Source organism: Onychostoma macrolepis, chromosome 14 (assembly GCF_012432095.1).
Source record: "Onychostoma macrolepis isolate SWU-2019 chromosome 14, ASM1243209v1, whole genome shotgun sequence".
Taxonomy (NCBI): domain Eukaryota; kingdom Metazoa; phylum Chordata; class Actinopteri; order Cypriniformes; family Cyprinidae; genus Onychostoma; species Onychostoma macrolepis.
Genome location: NC_081168.1, coordinates 12995770 through 13020325, shown reverse-complemented (window position 1 = coordinate 13020325; position 24556 = coordinate 12995770). Strand labels below are relative to the sequence as shown.

At 41.2% G+C, this 24556-nt stretch overlaps 1 protein-coding gene across 4 annotated transcripts in view; it reads left to right on the top strand.

Annotated features, from left to right (window-relative positions):
• Positions 1–23196, top strand: part of pcdh19 (protocadherin 19) — a 56090-nt gene extending 32894 nt beyond the window's left edge. For all 4 annotated transcript variants that reach the window (XM_058798407.1, XM_058798405.1, XM_058798406.1 and 1 more), the window contains exon 5: positions 20564–23196. In XM_058798407.1, coding sequence (XP_058654390.1) covers positions 20564–21123 — 560 coding nt within the window. In that variant the 3' untranslated portion in view covers positions 21124–23196. The remainder of the gene's footprint in view (positions 1–20563) is intronic.
• Positions 23197–24556: the final 1360 nt, after the last annotated feature.

Here is a 24556-nt window from a genome sequence, read left to right as displayed (position 1 = left end):
ACAGAGAATGTTACAAGTAGATGAAGCCTTTCCAGGTCAGCCATTTTATTATTAGCAAAGCTCTTATCTGCTCATGAGAAAGCAAACATTGAAATTAAAGGATAGTAGATAAGCAAAATGAGTAAGCACTTCAACGTCGCTGTCATCAGTTTTAACCAAAGCCATTAGACGGTGACAAGTATCAGATACTAATGTCATTTTGAGGCATGTCTTCTATCACATTATTCTGCAGCAGCTACAGGCCCTTTGTCCCCACTGAAATGCAGTACAGTGAACGTACGGCTCTCATTTTAATGCTTTAAATGTCTTTAGCCACATATGTGCCAAAGCCTGTTGAAAATATGAAATGAACAATTGTCAGGACAATTGTCCTTACATATCCAGAAATATTATGAAATTCATCCTTCATTTCAATCTCTGTTGTCTTATATAGTGCGACTGTCCCCGAAAAAAATCCCAGCCATTTTCTCTGCAAGGTAACTGATTTTTAACAATCACTTCTAAACCTTCAAAGACAGACATATCGGTAACTATGAGGTTGTTTATCAATGGTATATGCTTTTGTCGAAATCATCAGCCTACATTATTTTATTATCTCCAACATTATCCAACATTAAGTTTACAGTGTTGTGATTCATCGTGTAGCTGCTCGGTTTGGTTCATGGCTTATAAAAAGTGGCTAAAAAAGTAAGTGGGCGCTGTTGCACTTTAATAAGATGCTTGCTGACTCACTGACTGAATTGGCCCAAAACACAATACCCAGGATGAGAATTTCAATCCCAGGACTGAGAAACCTCAGGTAGACCGTTTGCTGAACATTCTGATAGAACCTCTGGTGTTTGACAACACCTTTACCATATTTTTTGGGTAAAAAGTGCTACACTAGAGTCTGGTGTTAGCGTTATAAATTTAGACAATCACGGAATCACTGAAAACCAAAATGAGGCAGAATTCCCAGCTAGGAAATAGACACATTCATTCACCGGGACACTGAGGCATATATCGGTTGTAGTGGGAATACCTCTGATCTACCGTTTTACTGTTCTTGTACAGTGAAACAAGTTTAAACTGCAATTGCCAAAGGACATAAACAGAGACTCTGGATATAAAGACTCTTCTTTGTTGCCCCGTCTTGCTTTTGTTTTCATGTTTTTTTTTACCCTCATTCTTCCTTAAAACAAACAGAGGCAGGAAGTTGAGGGATGGCAAGCTCCCTCCCGTCTCGTTCCCCAGGCTCCAGAGCAGTGTAAATGTTTATGATTCACGCAGCTCTTTGAAAAGGTAACGTTTGCACCAGGGACACAGTGTTATCTCCGATTTAAAATGGCTCCTCCCCGATTTCTCTTTCCATTGTGAGATGGAGTGTGAGAACGGGGGAAAAAAGCCCTCTTAGGACTGTAGTCTCTTAATACACCATACACAAACACTTCCTCAGGGGTGCTTCCTTCATAGCCTTTTATTCTATTACCAGGATCTATGTCTCTTTCCTGCAGTTTGAGCTCCTTTTCTTTCAAGAGTACAACAATTTATGGTGGCTTCTATGGCACGAAACATTGCACTTATCGGGAGATGGCGTGTCCTTGACAGGAAATCGTGGGAGATGGTGCTAATGCTACTGTAGCAGGCCCGTGGTGGTCAAGAGCCAAGACTAATGATTGCATTAGCACAGAATTACCTACAGTGCTCAGTGAAACGGTGATGAATGTGTTACGGTGTGGACGTCACTGACTGAACCCTTCCCTTTGTGTTTAAAGCCTCCCTGCGTTGAATTATACATCAGTTACTAGCAAAAGACTCTTAAGAATGATGGTACCTGATATAAATAGCATACAAACAGGAAAAATACTTGTGCGTTTACTTTCCGCATCCCTTCAAGTCCATTTACAGGCCCAAACGAATCTCTGAATCTCAAGGACCGACTGCTGATTTTGTTTGTTTTAGGCCAAAGGTCTGGTTGAAGGCTATTTGTAGAGATCCCAGTCCCACCAGACAAAATGACAGTCACCATTAAGCTCTTCTTCTCCTCTCTCTTTTTTCCCACCCCCCGAGGAGATTGAGGAGCTTTGGCAGCTCAATTTGCAGCTGCTGAGTTCCAGCATGTTCCACTCAGAGTGTCCCCGACCCCGGGAGTCTTTTATTCATCAATTCCTCTGTCCCCGTGGGCTTGTATCTCCTCCCATGCCCTGGGATTTCACACTCCCTCCACCACCCAGTGCCCCATCAGCAGACTCCGGCTTCTAATTGATTTTGATGAAATTGATAAAAGAGTTTCCCTTTTTGTCTCCATCACCCCCATGGACCCCTCCCCCCCACCTATTCCAAACCCCTCCCCCTCAGTCACCCTCTCGTTTTCTGGAATCCGCTATTGGCAAGATCTGTATACGTGCCTGTACTGCTCAACTTCTCAGCCAGTTTTCCTCATATTAAAGGAATTGACAAGTATAAATAACAGTTTTTGGTCTGCAGTCTCACCCTAAACTTTTAGGTTAACATTCTTTATTTATTTATTTTTTTGCTTTTGCGTGGAGGCCTCTGATCGCCTAATGCAAATGCTGACAGATGTCAAAATGAAGACAGGAACAGAGAAAGACAGAGAGGATTCAGAGTCAGGTAAGCAGGGTGCAGAGCAGGTGAAATGATGTCTTTGACAGTTTGGTGAGGTTTTCTCTCGACTCTGAACTGAACTGCAGTCTCAAGGGTGCATCATGACAGCTGACTTCCCCTAAAAAACTAATATTAACATTTGACTGAATCAGACATTAAAGGCTCACTGAATTCCTGTCATGAGACACGTACATATATTTAAAAAATCTATATTACTGGAACTGTGGCTATTGGTGGAATTAAGAATGTTTGTGAAGAAAGGGTTTTGAAGGGATGAGATGAAAAATGTGAATCACGATAATTAAACAATTTCAATGAAAACATACCGTTGACAAAAACATTACAAAAAAGAACACTGTATTAACAATTCACTGGCAAAGAGTTTGAATAAGAAAAAATCTAGAAGGAATATTATTGTTTCAAATAATCCACTCTTACATTTAAATGTAAATAAACATATACAATTTTTGAATTTGATAATAAAAAAAGAACACTGGCTGTATGTGATGTATTCTTGTGTATTCAAGCTAGGCAGAGCACAATGGATTTGAACAGAACGTGTATATTGGCCAGGTCCGTATGTGTAAAATAGACTAGCGATTAAAAAAATAGCACAGACAGAGTGCCTGTGTGAACGTCCCCTTGAACGTGCTGTTTATTTTCCTGCATTCAAGCATTTTTCTCTCTATAAGGTGTCAGAGTATTAATGCAAGGTGTTGGAGCTTAGCTCTGCAGCGGTTACCTTCACAACAGTGTGTAAAAATGAGGAAATTAATCGTGTTTTTATTCAGAGCTTTCACGCCATACAGTGGCAGGTAGGCCTTGAGGTCGTTCTCTTTGAAGGTGTGCCTTTCTCTCAAAAACATAAAAACATCTCATACAATCACATAACTCTGAATAGCACTGCTCTGCCTTGAACCCCCAGTCTCCAAAACCCTTCTTCTGAATACTCGGAATGGGGTTTAATCAGCTCAAGAGGGGGCTTCTTATCTTTCTGCACTTGTTATGGGTAGCTTATTGAACATATCAGAGGGGAAAAAAGGAGCGGTTCATTATTTCTAGGGTTGGCAATGAGGCTGATGTATCTCATTGCGAACCCTCGGTTGACAGCTCATTTTTTAGACAATCCTGGCTTTGATTCACATAAAGTGAGAAAGAGAGCGGGACGGTAAGGAAAAGAGGGCTCAGGATTCCATTGCTTATTCAGGACCAGCGCTTGTGGCTGTGTGTTAATAATCTCCTCAGAAAACAGGCTGAATCCCAATTGTTTGTTGAACACGTATGTAACTGGGTGCAATTCTGTGCAGATAGGAATGCTGGAAGATTGGCCTTGTGCTCAACATAGAGGAGAAGATTAAGGCAAGGTAATATGCTGTTTGATAGTCACGGTGAGAAAGAACCGCTGCTCTTCAATCTCAAGTCAATTTGGGAGACAGAAGGGAAGGAGAAATGAAAAAGCGTGCATCTAAGGGTTAATGAGAGAGAGATTGTAAAAAAGGAAAAGCATTGAGTGAGGGTTTTAGCCGGAGAGACAGATAGGTCAGCTGAAACGTGGCGCCACTCCGTCTGCAGTGTGCCAAATTGCGCTATTCTGATTGATCTGTGTTTTTGGAGAGTTGTCTTTAACTACCCTGAATTTCTTTCCCACCCACCTTTCATCCTCATGTCCATCTGCTCCGCACCCTCCTGGCCCTTCCTGACTCGTGGCCCTCATCCAAACCCACATTACTTTCTCTCTCTCGCACTCATGGAAATCCACAGGTAACAAAGCCCAGGGGCAAAGCATCCACTAGGGTGCAGAAGGTAAAATGAAGCTAACCACACCGCATCCCCAGCTGTGCTCTAACCAGAACATAACTAATAGTGAGGTGAGACAAAGTCCATCCCAGTGGAGGGCTCTTGCACCTTCTCCATGCGTAATGGGCTCATTGTAACAACTGCTACTGGGGAGCCCAGGTTTCCAAGTAAGCATTTCTTGCATCCTGCCCCAGATACTTCTAGCCAGGTGGAGCAGAGCATTGCTCAACAATTAGGATGGTCCGCTGATCAGTGCGAGAGATTTCTGGGCCAGTTGACAAAATTGTCACTTGCCCTGTTGGATAAGTGCCGCCCTGCCACTGGGAAGTTTACATTCACTGATCGTTTATATCTATCTTCATGCCTTGGAAATGTAAACATTTGGTTTTCACATTTTGGTTTCACGCATTTTGTTGTTGGAAATTATACTATGGAAGCCCTTTTCCACAACATAAAAAAAAAAATGCTTTGGTAAGTCAAAATGATCATTTTGAAGTCAAAATTCTGACATTCTATGTCGATTATGAAATAAAATGTCAAAATTATGAGATACAAGTAAATAATGATAAATCATAATTATGACAAGTCAGAAATATGAATCAAAATTGAGACAAGACAAATTTGGCAAAAAGTTATAATTATTACAAAAAATTCACAAGTCAGCATTATGAATTTGTCATAATTTACATTTATAATTTCGCTTTTCATCTCATAATTGACTTAGTTTTGATTTATCAAACCATGATTTTATTTTATTCCATATTCAAGTGGTGGAAATGGGCTTCAATATTCCGCTGACATGTTGTCAAGATAATGTCATCTATAGATTGCCCTCACAGATTTTGGTTTTGTCAAATTTCCTTCTTAATATTTTTTTTATTTCATCCCATCATTTTCAGCAAAAGTGTGTTTATGAATGTATGCAGTTATATTACACTGTAGACATATCCAGGTTGTTGCAAATTAAAAAAAAAAATCAATCATTCTTTTGTTTTGGAGTCAATGGAAATATTTGCAGGGCCAGCAGAAGAAAAATAATAAAATAAATAAATATATACAGTGGGTACGGAAAGTATTCAGACCCCCTTAAATTTTTCACTCTTTGTTATATTGCAGCCATTTGCTAAAATCATTTAAGTTCATTTTTTTCTTCATTAATGTACACACAGCACCCCATATTGACAGAAAAACACAGAATTGTTGACATTTTTGCAGATTTATTAAAAAAGAAAAACTGAAATATCACATGGTCCTAAGTATTCAGACCCTTTGCTGTGACACTCATATATTTAACTCAGGTGCTGTCCATTTCTTCTGATCAAGATATAACTTTTTGGCCTTAATTCTAAGCGGTATGTGTGGAGAAAACCAGGCACTGCTCATCACCTGTCCAATACAGTCCCAACAGTGAAGCATGGTGGTGGCAGCATCATGCTGTGGGGGTGTTTTTCAGCTGCAGGGACAGGACGACTGGTTGCAATCGAGGGAAAGATGAATGCGGCCAAGTACAGGGATATCCTGGACGAAAACCTTCTCCAGAGTGCTCAGGACCTCAGACTGGGCCGAAGGTTTACCTTCCAACAAGACAATGACCAGTGGCGGTTTTAGGCATGGGCGAACGGGGCAGCCGCCCGGGGCGGCATTTTTTCATGACACGTGGGGGGCGGCACAAGCACTTGGAAAAAAATAAATCATCTGCGACGCTAAGCGGTTTTCTATTATCTATCATATTATCTATCATATAACTGTGCGGGGAATTGGCAAATTGGCGGCCCTGCTTGTTGAGAAGGTACCGAGCACAGAAGCTGTGTGAGAAGTGGAAAGGGGAGGGGGGTGCGGCCGCGGGGGACAGTTCACCTCTCCCAAATTAGTGGGACAAGTGGGCTAAAGTCAGTCACACCCAGGGGTGCGGGAAGTGTTTTTTTCATGTGGGCAACTGTTTAATTGTTGGGAATATAAAAAAAAAAAAAAATCGGAGTGTCTATTTAAGTGCAAATAGCTATGTTGCTGGCAGAGGCTATTTAGATTAACTCCACCCACAAATGTATGATTGGGATAGTCAAATATGCAAAAGACGGTTACTAGCTGTCAGATTCAGTGGTGCAGATGGTAAAATTTGCGTTACACTTAGGGTTCGAGTCTGCCTTTTGGCGAACTTTTTTTCTCCCTTTTTAAATTTCAAATCACATCACATCAGAAAAGCATTTATTTTTTAATAAAAATGAAGGAAATAATCAAAGAGTTGAACATAAAGTATCGGGTAGGGTTAGGGTAGGTGTAGAGAGGGCTTTTGTCCCAATAAGGTGGCATCCATTTAATAATTAGAAATAAAATTTAAAAATTACACTCAATAAGTTATTGCATACTATTTTATAATGTATTACAATGCAGAAGTGCAGATAATTACCACTATTTTTGCAATAAGTAATGTTTTCTCTAATAATGTTTTTCGCCATGTTTTTATTTTATTTTAACATAGAATAAATAGAATCTAAAGCTATTTGCACTGTGTAAATAACATATCACTAAAGAATACTGCTATTTTCACTTTGTGGTTTAGTCTTGACTTCTGGTCGTGAGTGACAGTGTTGGGGGATGGGAAATCTGTTGATTGTCGAGTGCCAAATAAACACAGAGTGTTTATTATGTATATAGAGTATATTTATTTAAGTTCTGATAACTTATACTGTTTTGTACAGAATTGTGTTTTTCATGTTGAAGGATTTGTGCAATTGAGAAATATAAGCTTGTCTTACACTTATATTGTTATAGTAAAACTGTTTGTGCAAAATTTTTTAGCAAAAAAACCTACACATTTTTTTTTCTCGAATGGGGGCGCTCAGAGGGGGTCTCGCCCGGGGAGTAATTCAATGTAGAACCGCCACTGACAATGACCCTAAGCACACAGCTAAAATAACGAAGGAGTGGCTTCACAACAACTCCGTGACTGTTCTTGAATGGCCCAGCCAGAGCCCTGACTTAAACCCAATTGAGCATCTCTGGAGAGACCTAAAAATGGCTGTCCACCAACGTTTACCATCCAACCTGACAGAACTGGAGAGGATCTGCAAGGAGGAATGGCAGAGGATCCCCAAATCCAGGTGTGAAAAACTTTTTGCATCTTTCCTAAAAAGACTCATGGCTGTATTAGATCAAAAGGGTGCTTCTACTAAATACCGAGCAAAGGGTCTGAATACTTAGGACCATGTGATATTTCAGTTTTTCTTTTTTAATAAATCTGCAAAAATGTCAACAATTCTGTGTTTTTCTGTCAATATGGGGTGCTGTGTGTACATTAATGAGGAAAAAAAAAAGAACTTAAATGATTTTAGTAAATGGCTGCAATATAACAAAGAGTGAAAAATTTAAGGGGGTCTGAATACTTTCCGTACCCACTGTATATATATTTTTGAGCCTTGTAGGGGTCACGTAAATTTCAGATCACACACAGAGAACGAGGAAATTTATCCAATCAGCGAAATCTCATCAGTGCCGATGCTGAGCTGAACCAGACCCTCATCCTCACAGCCGCTCTCTGTTTAACGGGATTGTGTGGCAAGTGCTGCCAAAAAAGTGAGCCGCGATCGGTAGGCAGGCGGTTTAATAGACGGTAGGATGAGAGATCCCTGCTGGCATGAAGCCCACAGCACCCACAGCAAGCCCCACTCAACTCCATTAACTCCCATTAGAATAGCTCAGCTCGCTTCACTAAAACTCAACATTCCTGATCCATGCTTACGAACAAAACTACATGCGTGTCCACCAAAATGCATACTGATTTAAAGAGCGGACTGCACTCACAAAACACACCCACACTCATGCAAACACGATAATATGCTGCACACCTTATTTACTTTAGCAGATGTCAATTGTGTATTGCATTTGGTTTCTTGGATCGTCGGGGTTCGCTCACTCAAAGAAAGATTACGAATAAACTCTGCAGCGGTGAAGGAAAAAAAAAAAAAATCAGCTGTCTTCTGACAAGTACATTGTACCCGGCAGTTTTCTGTCCAGAATACAAAGAGACATTTATCACTGCAGCTGGGTAGAAAAGAGAGAGGGGGTGTGAGTGAACGAGAGAGAGAGAAAAAAAAGAGAGGAGAAAAAGATAGAGGGAAAATACAAGCGAGAACCGGCTGCTCTGTCACTGCGGCAGTGCGAGAATTTCTCTTTTAACCCCCTTTATAATAACGCAGCATGCATCTGAGTGCAGAGAAGCTCTACACCATTCCCTTTCCCTGCTAGATTTCCGGTTTTGTCGTCATACAGCCCATTATGGAATTCCATTTCTCCCTTATTACGACTTTTCCTGAATCGTAACAGTAAAATGACGCCTCCTGCTCATCTGAAGTAATTACAGCCATTACGAAAAGGTTAAAACCCTGGGCAGCTGGCCTTTCTGTATCCTGCCACTCTGATGTATATTAATTTGCCCTGGTGTAAACATGAAATGATGGGCTGAAATGCATACACACACGTACCATCAAACAGCCAACGACTGACAGAGTTCACAGGCATGCCTTCATCTCCTCACCCCTTCATCCTTCTGTCCTCACTGCATCCTCCCTCAGCCCATTGCAGATGATCTCAGTGGGTTAAAATTCAGTTTAGTTTCCTCCTGCATAGAAATGACTTCAGCTGGGCAGATTATCAGCTATTGATGAAAGATTAAAGGCAGGAACTGGTGAGTGAGATCAGTTACGGCCACAAACCCTGGGACCCACCCCACCTTGCCCAAAGGCTTCATCTCTGTATAAAGTCAGCTTCACAACGCGGAAAACCTCAGCAAACCTTTTACGTGCAAATACCCTCCTTTTTTCCTTTCAAAGCGGTCAGCTCTCCCCAGAGCTTAAGCAGCCGTTTTCCTCAGAGGAAAAAAAATGTGATGTGCATTCTGAGTGTGTCACTGCAACATACTTTGTTTTCCTCCATGCCACCTCTATGGTCTGTTTTCAAGGCTTCCAAAAAGTGGAGATTGAACTCAATCACTCTATCCTCTTGGTAGCCAATTAACCTTCATGGTTTTAGGGCTCTTGCCCCCCAACCCCTTAAAAAGGAGGATAAAAAGTAATGGGGGAGGCTGGCTGTTAAGTTTAATGGGAGACAAGGAGGCCTCAAAATGGGTTTTTTAATGATGCTCCCCTGCTCTCATGCACTATCCATTAAAGAGTAGGCTGGAATGGGCTGCTGCACTGCAAGACTGGAGATCAACACAATCAAATGGGCTAAACATCGCAGCAGGGGCTCAGACCCTTTTGTTAAAGGATATTCCCATGTTAAAGGATATTATGCAATCTTACCCATTATTTCTGTCACATTAACATCACAAAGTTCTAATATGTCACCATCCTAATCTGAGCTGTCACTTACATGATCCTCATTGGTGATAGATGTCTCATTTTATCTCAGGATCATTAGCTCCCATGTCGAACTCCTCTCGTAGGCTTCGCTCCTGATCCTGAAGAATGCTACCCTGTTGTGAAATACAGAAAACCAGAATTAAAAAATGTGTAGATGGGAACAAAAAATGTAATAATGGCAACTAACTTCATTCTCTAAGTTTGGGGTGGGTAAGATGATGGTTTTGAAAAACGTATGCTATGCTCACCAATGCTGCATTTATAAAAATGGAAAAAGTGGTTGGGAAAAGTAGTTCTGTTAGCATCATTTGTTTGCAGACAAATATTCTAATATTCTTGAACAGAATTCATATATTTTTACTGTAAGTGTGATTCAAGTGCATTAATACTTTCTGCAGACACTTCTTATAGCATAAATCCAAGCTGCTCACCCCTGCAGTCCAGCATCGCCCCAGTTGAGCTGGAATTGTGAAAGAGCATGATAGGTGACTGGGGACCATCAGTAGGGCTTCTTAAGACGAGTGCCTTCTCTGTACTCTGTCTTATTCTTCTGTCATGGATAAGGGCATTTAATGTCACGGCCCTGCATGTGGCCAGGAGTGGGCACCAGGGAAATCCAATTAACTTCAGCCACAGCAACACTGCCCACATTGTGCCTTTCGCAATCCCACCCACCCCTCTGGCACAACCGGGTGCCTTCCATCGCCAATGACCCACTAACTTCCTTTGACTCAACTCGAGTCTGACATTCGTCTATGCTGTTTTTCTTCTTGTTTGTGATCTCAGGGTTTTCACTGAGGAATACGCCCCACTGCTGAGTCTCTGCTCACTGCATGACTCATGCTTTCTTTAAGGTAAGCTTTGCAGCATATAGATGAGCAATAACATATGTCCCCTCCCCACCGCCTGAATGCGATTCAAGGCAAGGTCAGCTGCCATTTCAGCTGGCCATCCGCCTGTCAATTTTGCTCAGTACTACACCACGTTTTGCAGTGGCTGGCAAGAGCTGCTGTTTTTGGGCATGTGGAGACTATTGAAATACAAAAAAAGGGAGACTGTAAGTGTCCATAGGGCTGTGAAAACAAATCGGGGTGTGGCGTCCCTGGTGAGAGGCCAGACGGTCACCGACTTGCATGGCTATAGTGTACCTATAAGCATCAGGTGAGCCAGCAGGGCTCCTCCTATTGGCTGCCAGCTCCTGTCATGCCGGGCAATGACGATATGATGGGAGGTGGTTCTTCTGTTACAGGTAGCACTTTTCCAACCGTCTTTATATGCGAAGGTAAATCAACTCTGAAAAATAAAGATGAATGGGACGCTAACAAGCAGTCAGACTGCATACAGTCTCCCTGAAAAGACTGTATGCAGAATGTGAAAGAATGTGAAAGAAGGAGAGAGACAGAAGGGGCATGTGGGAAATAATGAGGGAGTCAGTTAAAAGAAAGTAGGAGAAAGACGCAGACATGGGCATGAAGAAGAGAGTGAGAGACAGAAGAGAAAGACAAAAGAATGAAAGAAAGTGAATGAGATAGGCCAGCTTGAAAAACAAGATAAAACAGAATATAAAACGCATAGCCAAGACTGACACAGTGAACATGTCTGAATGAGAAGGCACACTGCATTAATTATGTAACAGAGTCTATGCAAGCAGGCCGTTCGCACGAGTCTCACAGGGAATGACAGTCTGGAGATATTAGTATTCAGCTGACGCATTTGGGCCCAGCTGTTGAAGAGAAGACACATTGATTTTAGGCACTCAGGTTGCATTGTGTCCAGGTGCGTTTGTGTCAGTCTTAGCTTGACAGGAACAGGGCATCGGCTTTATTCCCACTGAATAAAACAAGATGCTTAAAAACAACCTAAAATCATTTCAATAGCACAATGGGAGGAAGATGAAGCAATAGCAGTCTGTGGGAGAGGAAGTTAACTCTTCTTTTGGGCTTTAAATAGCCACTCCTGATTTGGTCAGTCCGTGAATCACTACCGTTCAAAAGTTTGGGGTTAGAAAGATACTTTAACACTTTTATTCAGCAAGGATGCATTTAATTGATCAAAAGTGACAGTGGAGATATTTAATTTTTTTTTCTTTTTTTTACAAGTTTAAAATATAGTGAAATAGAAATCAGTTATTTTAAACTGTAATAATCTTTTACATTTGTCTGAATGAAAATGGCAAATTATAATGAATTTCTCTTTCATCTTTTTCTAAACTCAAATTTTATGCAAGCATTAATTGAATAAAAGAATTTAAAAGAAGGAAGGTCAAGAGACAAAGTAAACAGAAGAAAAACTGTACATTCATCCACCCACAAATCTATTTTTGCCACCCCTGCCCTGAAGCCAGTTACATTCTCTAGGCTGGATGCTTTATGAATAGCAAATAAAGCCCTAATAGAAGAATATCTCATAGGCTTGCTTCAAGTAAAGAGACCGGCCTGCAGATTTCAGAGGGGTTCACTGACTTCGGCAATGTGCTTCTCGCAGATGATTTAATTCACTGCAGCCAGTGAGTTTGCATCCTCCGTTCCACTCCCCCCTCCCCACCAATCCAAACCCTCAACCCCCAAAGCCCAGCCCATCCCCTTACAGATGTAATTTACTGTCTGCTTTGTCCCTCTTGCTCTTCTCAGACTCAAGGGTTTCTGAGTAAATTAGCTACATTGCTCGGTCAAGCTTAAACACAGAATGCAGCATTTGTAAGAGTATTTAAAGATGTCCTCTACAAACCAATCCTTTTGGAAAAAAAGAGCTGGCTATTGTGACTGGCTGCCTTGGTGTGCGTGCCTCAGTGGGTGCCAGATCTATGAGTCGGGTTAATTTTGGGGTCGCCATTATCGAGAACTCGGTGGCTGAGTACCACTACAATGGCCTTCTCTGTGCTTATCCAGAACTAATGAGCTAATCTGTAATTTCCAAACCCACAGACATAAAATCTTGTTTTCTGTCAAATATCTCCCCATGTTTTATATCAGTGGCCTGAGTCTAAGAGGTCGCTTGACCCTGTGTTAGCATGCTATCTACTTCTCAGGCCATGACACTATTCAGTGGAGAGCTTTAAGGGTGCAGTGGCACGGCAACAGGGAGATGACGTCAGTCTCTGGCCTTCCTCAAGAGACTCTAACCCTTCAGCTCAGTTCAGCTCCACATAGTGGCTCTGAAGCTTTGGCTTTCTATATAATAAAGAGCAGAAAGATTGTGGAAGTTACCATGGAAAGCATTCATCCTTCATAATCAACCTTTTAATTTCAGTGGTTAAATTAAATCAGTGCAGGCAGTCATGACTAAACTATGCTTAAGATGCCTTATGCACAAAATGTCTCCATGTCATCGCATGCTAATACCTTCAGCTTTAAAATTTTCTCATGCAATTCGGTAGCTTGGAAAAATAAATAAATTAAAAAGAATAATACTTGTTAGCATAAACAAATAAACAGTCATGTAATTCAGTAGCTGTTAAAAGTGTTGATAAGCAGAAAGGTCCTAAAAAAAAATTATTATAAAAATATATAATAATAATATTTATTATTATTATTATTATTATCATTATCATCATCATCATTATTATTATTATTATTAAATGAATTAATAAATAAAGTACATGATTTAACAGTATTAGTGTTTCGAACTGGTCTGAAACCATGAATTAATTTTTTTTTTTAATTCTATTGATAAATTATTCTTCTGAAAATATATAGCTACCTTTATTATATTATACTATATTTTATTATAAATATAATAATTTTAGGAAGGGCCCTCTTGATAGCAGATCGCAATATATGGTGGTCTATGGTATCAAAAAGCTTGAAATCCCCTGACCGAGTTTAGGTAAACCTTGGCAAGCAATGGATCACAACATATAGCTGTATATAAAATGCATTTGTAACAATTACGCCATAATGCTGTTGTAAACAAATAATGCTACTAAAACGTCCCTCACCATAAAGTAAAGAAATAGATTCTACCTGTGTGAAGCACATGCTCAGCTCATTACCACAACATCAAGCAGTCCATTTGCTAGCCTCCACCCTCCTCTTCCCCAACATAAAGCAGCTCATTTTTGCTTCAAAGTGATTCATAATACAGCATCACAATGTCTTTTCCCCTCATGCAGTTACACAGCTGTTAAGCAGATACTGTTTGTACCAATCTATGGCTACCGCATTGTTTGTCAGCACCAGTTTAGAAATTCATTCTTTAACTAGGACCAGCCACAGAGGGTCTGATGGGGCGGGAGGAGAGGCGGGGAGACATATTTTGGAGCTGTGGCACTAATTCACACAAAGGCAGCGGTCGAAAAAGAAGGGTGCGGTGGTAAACCACAGATATAAGTTGAGCTGTCAGTGTGCGTTTGAGACTAAAGGACTGCAGATGGCTTCACTGAGGAGACTGGCTGTCAGACACACTTACCAGAGCAGGACAGACCAGACCCTGATTTACTTCCTGATAAATTGACTGGTACTAATGTTAAGACACAGAAGCAGGCACAGGGAACCCTTGATTTGCCATCCGTGTGACAGTCCTTAACAAGGCTAAGCAGCGAGTATAATATCCTCAATAATTAATATCCGAGCCAAAGGAAGACTGAGGATGTCAAGGTCACTTTCCTGAAAGAGTCGCAGAATTGAGGGGAGAAGACAGAGAGAAGCAGATGTACAGGGGTAAGACAGAAACAGACTCATTTTCCGAATGGTGTGAAAGAGGGAGGGAGAAAAAAAAAGAGGAAGACAGGGAGCGAGCAGATGGAGTGAGAATACTGGAGAGCTGCTCTAGATGGCAAGGTCTCTGCACCGAGTGCCGTCTTCGTGGCTCAGTGACGCATCCTCCTCCACTGTTTGTAAAAACAAGACCATCACACTCCATCTTGTGGTCCCGCAGGGCTGAGGGCTCGCGGCTGATTTATGGTGCACAGACTGAATTGCCTGGCTGGGATGACAGCAGCACTTGGACTCTCCCTCGTGGGAAGCCCCCAGCGTCTGCCTGGCTTGTTGGAGCCTGTGCATGGCAGCTTGCGATAGTGTTAGAGTGGAGACAAGGTTCCCAACATGACCCCCGTCCTGGACCGACGCGCCGCAAAGCCGCCCAGGACCTCCCGGCCACTTCCTCTGCCTGCAATGAATGATGTAAATGAGATGAACGATGCTTGCAAAACATTTATTCAAATCTTATATATCCAAATAAACCTGGCATACGGTTTAATGGTTCATCTATTACAAAGAATAGGCAAGCAGCAAGGTCCAGAGATACTAACTAAATAATAAAATAGATAGATAGATAATAATAATAATACAATGATAATGATAATGATAATAAACAATAATAATAATAATAATAATTCTTCCATTATTAAGTGTGTTTGGAGATCAGTTTTATAATTAATATAATTAAATAATTTATTTATTACTATTATTAATAACAATAAATAGTCACAATTCAAATAAATGAATAAAATAAATAAAGTACAGAATTTTACATTGTTTCTGTTTATTATGCTTTCTAATGACTGATTGGAAATCAGTTTAATTATTAATAAACAAAAATGATAGGATTAATAAATAAATAAATGAATATATTATTATTATTATTATTATTATCACACTTATATTCTCTCATGCCATACCAGTGTTTGCCCCACCTGCAGTGAGAAGAAATAAATAAAGTGAGGACCAAACTGATGTCTGGCCTCTCACTCCAGCATATTATTTCTCACAGGAGCCGGCTGCAGCTGTATTGTTTCATCAGTCTGCACGGAACAACAATACAGAGAGACAAACAAGAAGAAAAATATGCTTTTTGAGGCAGAATGTGTCTAAATATGATTTATACAATCTTTACGCTCAAAACCGCATCAAAACACGTTCACGTTTAATATAGTTAATCTTTAAACCGATGCATCATTGTGTAGCTCAGAACGGTTTGATTGATTAGGAACGTCTTGCTTGTTTCTTCGGCTGTTTCACCTTGTTCCTCAAAGAAATGACATTCTTTCCCTGAGCCCGTAAATCCAAAGTGACTGAATAGTGTCACTGTGAAAACTGCAGGGCCCTGTGGTTGCAATTACATCCCCAGAGTGTGTTTGAGAGGATGTGAGTATGCCTACTCTCCCTCATATACTCTCTGAGCCCGAGCCTATTTAAACAGGTACATTAGCGGCATTTTCTCAGGCCCTCTCCCGCATTACATCAACACTGCAGACCTCCAGCACTCGTGCCTGTATTTTTGGAGAGGAAAGAAAGTGCGTTTTCCAAGGAGGAGCATAATAGCTTCCAAACAAGATGAAAGTCTGGCAGTGACACAAAAGATGTTCAGAATTTTTTTTCCAAATTAAAAGCCATTCATTTTGTTTGGGGTATGCAACACTCAGCCCACCCACAAATTGAGCTCATTTAGCCATATTTATGATAACAGACATTTTTAATGAATTAAAACCCCACTATATGGAGCAGTGTTGTACGGAATTTAGAGTTCAGGAAGCTGGATTAGAATTGGAGTGACAGGAAGAGAAACATACTGAGAAATGTAATAAAGGCAATGAATTCTTGGAAACTGAAGTGTTCCATCTTTCCACTCTATCTATCCAAAATTTTAGTTAGAAATTTAGAGTTATATTTTTTTTAATGAATTTCAGTTTTCATTTAAATTTAAAGATGAAAATTCTGTATCCTGTTTGCTACATCAGTTCAAATTCAGGAAGTGAATTGGAATTCTCAATTCAGTTCTGAATGGAGCACTACCCTGTTATGGCTAGAGAGCAAAGTGCAATCTTTTACCTGCCATGTCTACCTTCAGACTCGCTGTGACCTCTGACCTGCGGTTACCGGAGCTAAATAAACGAGCTAAGGTTCATTCTCCGCCTCATTTGGGGGCAGATCTGATTGGGCTCCTCTCTCATGAAGTAAACTGATGCTGTTCTGCTGCAATCTGACAGCAGTGGTGGGTTTTACGAAGAGAGCCTTTGCATCACAAGTGGCACTATTCATTATTCTTCAGCCTTGCAGAATGCAGATTGCGGTACACATATTTAAAACACCTCCTGCATTCTTTCATCCTCTCGGTGCAAAAATGAAACCCCAATATTTCCGATATGTCAGCACTGCTGTGGGACTTTCATCCCTGTGACATTTTTCATAAACTCTGCGCTTTACTTACAAATGTGGAAGAGTGAGAAAACATTGAAGCTTCCGCCTCCAGCCAAAGCCAAGAACATAATTAGTAGGCTTTAAATCCTAGACAGCAAATGTTCCCTCTGACATAGTGCTCTGGACTGTATTTTAAGTCTTTTCCCGGAACTGATTGGCAAGCGTATTTTCCTGATGACTTTCAATAGACATTCTCTGTGGGAGGGCCGTCTGCCTTTCACTGCTCTCTTCTGTACAACTCAAAGATCAGCTGCATTGAAGCTTTAATTGCTTCATTTGTTGGCATTATATTTCCATTTCTCGTAGGGCAAAAAAAGATAGGAAGAGATTCTTGTTTTGTCAGGGGTCGACAGGCTGTCATGTCTTGCTGCAATTTGTTATGTGGTTAGCACAGACCTTTGAGAGAAACATCTGTGAGTTTTGTGGATAAACCACTGACAGGATGTGAGAAAGCTGTTAATGGCATTCTGCTTTCACGCCGATGTAATTTACAAGAGAATCGCTCCACGGGAGACACCCTAAAGGACCGAGACTGAAAAAGACGACTACATTCGATGTATGTACGTGTCCCTCTCGTCGTAAGGCACGGGAATTGGAAAATGCACTCTTTTTTTTTTTTTGAGCGTTGCCCATTCAAGAGGTGAACACGATTTGAATCTTGTTAAAGTGCCTCCTATTGATCCGCAGGATGCAGATAAATCCATGCTTCTGTAGAAAAGCGGATTCTTATGAAATGAAAGGAGGAATTCTGGGTAGGCAGACTGCGCCTTGGCAGGTGTGGTGTCCTCGGCAGTCGCTCGCTGTATATGTGGATAATGGTGAGACTCACCCTTGTTGCTATGGTGATAACATTGACTTTTGGTGATGAAAAGCCCTTTCAAGATATGGACTTGTGTGTGTGTTCACAGGGCTTGGTAATTATGGGCTAAATTTGAGCCACTTGAGATACCGTAGTCGATCCAGAGCTTTACTTTCCAATTTATTTTTACTTTTTCAATTTAATTTCTCCATTCTCCCTGCTGCTCGCCTGAGTTTCAGTATGAGGAAGCATGCGCGTATGTGGGTGCTGCCGTCTATATATGTGGGTCAAACCTCTCTTGTAATGCACCGAGACAAGGATATACAAACACACAGGAGCTCTCATCTTCTCACTTGTGCCGCAGGAGATCTGAAGTGTCCCCAGACTTCAGTCAGTAATCTGTCAATCTCATCAGATCACATTTTAAAAGAGTGACAGATTTGGCAGCAGAGATCTTGGAAAGCAATGCTCCAATCTTTAAATATTGATTCAGGGCCCAAAGCTGTGTTGTCCCTCGGAGTCCTGAAAGAGCAGGAAAAGCAGATAATTAGTGATTTTAATTGGATGATCCGTCAAGCTCGGAGTGCCAGATGTAAATGTGTGAATCCTTCCCACCATCTCTTGCTGTCACTGGGGGCGAAGCATTTGTAGCAAGGTCTCAACCCTTGGGCAGATTTACCAATAGGGGAGCTGACAAAATGTGTCAACAAGCATCTGTCTGGTGGATTCTCTGACTATTTTTATTGATGGGGTGAGAACCTGTCATGCAACGAATCATTTGGCAACAATTAATCAACAATAACAGGTGTCCACTGGCTTTACAAATACTGCACGTTCTATATCAACATTCATCAATGTGTCTTTGGAATGTCATGCTTAAGGAATACACATATATAGTACCATAACAGTTATTGACTATCACACAATATTGCATATACTGTATATAAGAAACATTTTATTCTTTTTAGAAATGTTGAAAACAGTTTTTCTGATTATTGTTTTCAAAAGTTTTAAAATTAACATATATTCAGCAAACACAGCCATATCACCCTGCAGCCCAAGACCGGTTGCCCATGGAAGCTAAGCAGGGCTGAGCCTGGTCAGTACCTGGATGGGAGACCTCCAGGGAAAACTAGGTTGCTGTTGGAAGAGATGTTAATGAGGCCAGCAGGGGGTGCTCACCCTGCAATCTGTGTGGGTCCTAACGCCCCAGTATAGTGACGGGGACACTATACTGTAAAAAAAGCACCATCTTTCGGATGAGATGTTAAACCGAGGTCCTGACTCTCTGTGGTCATTAAAAATCCCATGACACTCATCGTAAAGAGTAGGGGTGTAACCCTGGTGTCCTGGCCAAATTCCCTCCACTGGCCCTTGTCAATCATGGCTTCCTAATAATCCACATCCACTTGATTGGCTCTATGACGCTCCCTCCTCTCCACCTGTAGCTGGTGTGTGGTGAGCGCGCTGGTGCCGTTGTCCTGTGGCTGCCGTCGCATCATCCAAGTGGATGCTGCACACTGGTGGTGGTTGAGGAGAGATCCCCCCCCCCCACATGATTGTAAAGCGCTTTGGGTGTATTGCAATACACAATAAAGCGCTATATAAATGCCTCATTCATTCATTCAACAGATCAAATGTGACACTAATGACATTAACAATTTTATAAAAAGATTCATATTTATTTTCTTTTGAACTTTCTGTTAATTAAAGAAATCTTGAAAAATAAATTGCTTAACGGTGTCCATATAAATACTAAGCAAAAAGAAAAACAGTTTTTAACATTTATTCTAAGATTTTTTTATATATATATGATATCTTGCCTACATTCAAATAAGAATTCAGATGTCTAAATAAATTATTGTTTATCAGCAATACAATTAAAAATAATTAGTAGTATCGCTCTTGATCTGAATTTTAATAACAGTGAATCCATAATTATTCTTGTAATTGCTTTTATTTTTTATATGTGAGTGGTGCATGTGGAAACAGCAATCTGAAGAAGCGATTTTGTTATGCAAATGCCATTTGTGTATATTAGCAAACATTTAAGCAGAGAGAGTGCCCTTGTCGTGCTTGTCTATCCAGATGGCCAATAATGAAATATGTATGGAGTCAAAAGGACTCACACAGAAAGCTGTTTTGGACTGACTGCTAATAAAAAGAGCGCTGCCTTGATTATTACAGATGCATCTCTTTTAAATAAAAGGAAAGAAAAAGAGGCAGACAGCTCCTCAACTTGAGCGAATGAAAGCTCTGCTTTTTTGTTGTTATAATGATACAAAAAGCAGCTTGAAAGCCCTTCCCTCCAACACAACAAAGGACAGATCTGTATTAAAACTGGCTCAGACAAATCTTTCTTTTTTTTTAAACTCCACAACAGCTTTAAAACATCATTACATATTTAGAACTGCCAGCTAGATGACAGAGACGTAGCACAATGTTCAGCATTTAACAATGAGGCTACTTTGCCAGTGTCCCTTACTGTGAAATCTCTGATTGCACTTCTAAACCCTCCTTTCATCAAGCCTGGCGACAGAGTGAAACAATTACTCACAAGATGGGGATCCACTTTTGATTTAGCAATGCACCCTTTAAATGCTTCATTAAAAGGCCCTCGAAAGTTCTAGCATTAAAACTTGTTGAAGCAGTAGAGCCAGCTTACGTAAAAACGGAGCGGAGCTCTTCACCATGCCACAGTCTTTTTTCCCCCATTTCCAGCTCTGACATGTACTGAAATGATGAAAGCTCCAAAACAAACTGTGCCTGAAATCCACGAAGGAAAGCGCAAATAAGCAGAAGCTGTGCAAACGGCACAATTTAGACAACAAAACTAACTCTTACTTTCTCTCTCTCGCTCTGTGCAGATCAGTCCGAGGGTTTCCACTGCCAAGATGAATGTCGTATCCTGGGCCACTCGGACCGCTGCTGGATGCCCCGGGTGCCGATGCCAGCAAGAGCGAAGTCTCCCGAACACGGCCGCAACGTCATCGCTCTGTCCATCGAGGCCACCACCGTGGACGTACCTCACTACGAGGACTGTGGCACCATCAAAAGGACTTTTGCCACCTTTGGCAAAGACGGGTCGGATGAGGAGCGGGCCGAACAGAGGGGCAGGCGGCAAACAGCGGAGCCGGCCGTCTGCAGCCCCAAGACCAACGGCACCGTGCGCGAGGCCGGAAATGGCCGGGAGGCCGTCAGCCCCATCACCTCCCCAGTGCACCTGAAGAGCCCCCAGTCCAAACCACCCTCCACCTACAACACGCTGAAATGCCGGGACGCAGAGCGCATAGCCAACCACAGCCTGCTGCGGCAGCCGGAGGGGAAGGACAGTGAGCCGGCCATGCGGGAGATCAACACGCTCCTGCAGGACGGCCGTGAGAAGGAGTCCCCCGGCAGCAAGCGGCTGAAGGACATCGTGCTTTAACCGGCTCCCGCGTGTACACAGAGCGCATACACTACTACGAGTGTGTGTCGACGTGTGCGTGTGTGTGTATTTGTGTGCTTTTGCAAGCGTCGAGCCGAACGGGCCTGGGGAAGGGAGACACATGTGCAGCACAACGTATTCTCCAGAGACCGAACAAACGAAGCTGAAAATGTGTCTACGAGCTCAGACTGTCATCGTGGCTTGGTAGTAACAGCAACGCTTGTACGTTCGTCGCAATCGTCTGTCAGCAGTGGACAGGCTGGTTACTGTGTGCTGCGCAACGCGCTCCACCCTGCCCTCACGTCTTACCCTTAGAGGAGAAAGACCTTCCAGTGCACCGCTGGTGACTCCCAAGTACAGTCATGCCTTGTAGACTCTAAAGAGACTTTAACTTTCTTCTAATGCCTTCTTTGGTATGCAGTTTTTGCTTCAGCTGCCAAACCGCTCACTGTTCCTGAAGAGGACGTGGGTCTCTCTGACGCTACGGATGGCGAGACTTTTTCCATCTAACACAAGCAGTCCAACTGATCGCGCACAGGAACACTCCTGCAGATCTCATTTCATTTCAGTGGCTTCTCACTGGTCTGATAAGACAGCCCTTCTCTGTTTCCCTCAAGACATTCCAATGTCAGCAAACCATGAGGTCGTTACAGTGCTTATTTTTTATCACAGATGGAGCTAAATGAAGTTGCGCTATCAGCTCAAGCTCACCGAAAAACTGGAATAGGGAGAGACCGATCCCCCAGACTTACAGCCAGATATAAATATATATATATATATATATATATATATATATATACGGATAAAAAGAAGAAAAAAAATCATCAGACTTGTTGCTTTTGAAATCTCCTGTGCCCTTTCCTGATTGTAGCCAGTGGAGCGCAGTTTACTAGAACTTCGTGCTCTGGTCTTGTACTTTTTTGGATTTTGACTATGGGGCTAGGATAGAAGGGGTCGTCACTTACGTCTTGCTATGTGAAACTCTGTTTAGGGTTTACTACTATCATTTTTAATAATCTGTTGTTATGTGACAATCCCTTTAATGTTTTGTTGCGAAAGTAAAAACTGAAAAAATAAACATTGGTGTTCAACTAAAGCTACAGTAGCGTTTGTACACAAACACAAAAAGGAAAAAAAAACATATATGCCAAAATATATTTTATAAATAATTTAAAATGTATAATGAGAATATTTAATGCTGTGTAGTTATTTTATCAGTAAGTTATACTTGAAAATAACTGGCTTTTTTTTTTTCTTTATTTGTCCCCTTTTTATTGACTCTGTTATTCCTTTTTCTTTCTTTTTTTTTCAATTGATCTTGAATTTTTGTTCACTGTGTTACCCCTGGCAACTGTTTATTGCAGTCTACCTTGTTGTAAAAGAGTTTCTTATTGGTCAGTTCTTGTGCCATCAAGTTTCTGTGTGGGCAAAAATGAGAAAAAGACAAAAAAAAAAATACAAAAAAGAAAAAGAAAAAATCAACACCAACAGTAGTGTGTCAGTACAATGAGCTTAGAGTGAGATAGCAAAAGAAACCAAAAAACTGCGACAAGCATTAAACTTTCAAGATAACAGGTTGTTGTTTAATCTTAATACTCAAGTAAGGGTAAGAGTAACACTACCATTTCAAGTCACTCAAGGCAGTTCCACTCATTTCTGAAGTGTTTGAGAGGCGCTAAATGGATGTAAGTTACATGTAAAACAAACCCAGATGCTCTGAGACAGACTTGCTTTGCTATATATCATCAAGTACAGCCCTCCATTTTTCCAGATCGTTTAAGAACGTTGTACCAAGCCCGACCAAACAAGTTTGTTTTTTTCTGTAAGAGGAAAAAAAAAAAAAACAGATTTGGTGGAATTGCCATAGCAGGGAACAGAGAGAAATTGCAAAATCAGTTTCTTTGCAATACTTGTTTTATAATGTGGGAAGTACAAACAGCAGCAACGTGTGAAAAAGATATAGATCTAGTAGTTGAATGTTTTTGCTGGTCTCACCAAACAGCTTCTGGCAACATGAAAAACGGAATTATCACTGAATGTATACTGCAGCTTATTATTAAACTATTAAATGTTCTCCACTTTGTCTCCTTGTCTAAATTCATCAGTTCTGCATGTTTCCATCACACTCTTTTTAATTTGCCATCAAATGGCTCATAATGGAATAGATCCGCCTCAACTGGAGAGGAAGAGAGCGAGACGGCATTGTTGAAAAGTAATGAGCGCAACCCGAGTTCAGCATACAGCAATTATCCTTTCTTAAGCGATCTTTTGTCTTGCCATAATTCATTAAAATCTATAATGTGATATGAATATCTACTGTTAATTTTCCTTGAAAGTAATATGCTAATGTGCGTGGAAATGGCAGCCGCAGCGATGAGAATCAAATGAAAATTCATTTTCGTTGCAGTCCAATCTGAAGAAGGCCTCGGTACGGAATCATTCTGCGACATCGTTTTTAAATATCCTGATTCTGGCTAATTGCAAAAATGAAAAACGACTGCAGAAAATACACCTAGTGCTGCCAAATAAAGCAGCCATTTGGGAATCATCCAGCTGAGGAGTGTCAATTTCAAATGGCTGATCGTTCTAATTTGCTGAAGTGGATGAAGCACGCAACTGGCCAAGTACATCATTGCTTGGATTCATACCCAGTGCAATTCAATGCTACTTATCTGTCAAAACAACAACTGACAAAAGATCCCAAATAACACTGAGAGGGGTACCCCATTACAACCAGGTCCCTTCACAAAACTCAAATGCAACTGACTGCCTATAATGAATGCACTACTCTATATTATGATGTTTTAATGGCGCTCAGAATCAGGGTCGCTCACAGGACATTACACTTAACCCGAGGCTTAAAAGTCAAGCATCTAATTCAAAAAGGCTTGTAGGCCTCATCATTAGTTCTGCAAACGAACCCAGCGTAATGACCAACAAATGCGTTCTTCCTCCGACTGCTAAATCTGTTCCAATGGCAGCACACACTGCTCTGAGCTACAAATGAATTATAAGGCATGCCCAAATGAGCCTCGTCACCTCATGTTTAATTACTCTGGATTCCTGTTGGTCAGGGTGAATTCTTCCCATTATACAGAGATTTATCTCAAAGGTTACCGGGACACACATCCTATTAACGTCCTATTAATGTTTCAATTATCATTTTGCCAAATGGTGGAAGGGGGAATCAGAGAACAATTTAAATGATTTATTCCTGACACCGACATGCAAAGAAATAAGAGAGGGAGACGGGGAGGGAAAAGGGGGGGAAGGGTGCTACTCTTTTCCACCGATACAAAACAGTTTGTACCTTATTCCTTTGAGTAGGCCCCTCAATCAGTTCCAGCCATCTCCATTCCTGAATTGACCTCATTCTATCAAAAGGGCCGCAGCTGCTCCAGCAGCGGGGAAAGGGCTCATTGTGACCCACTGT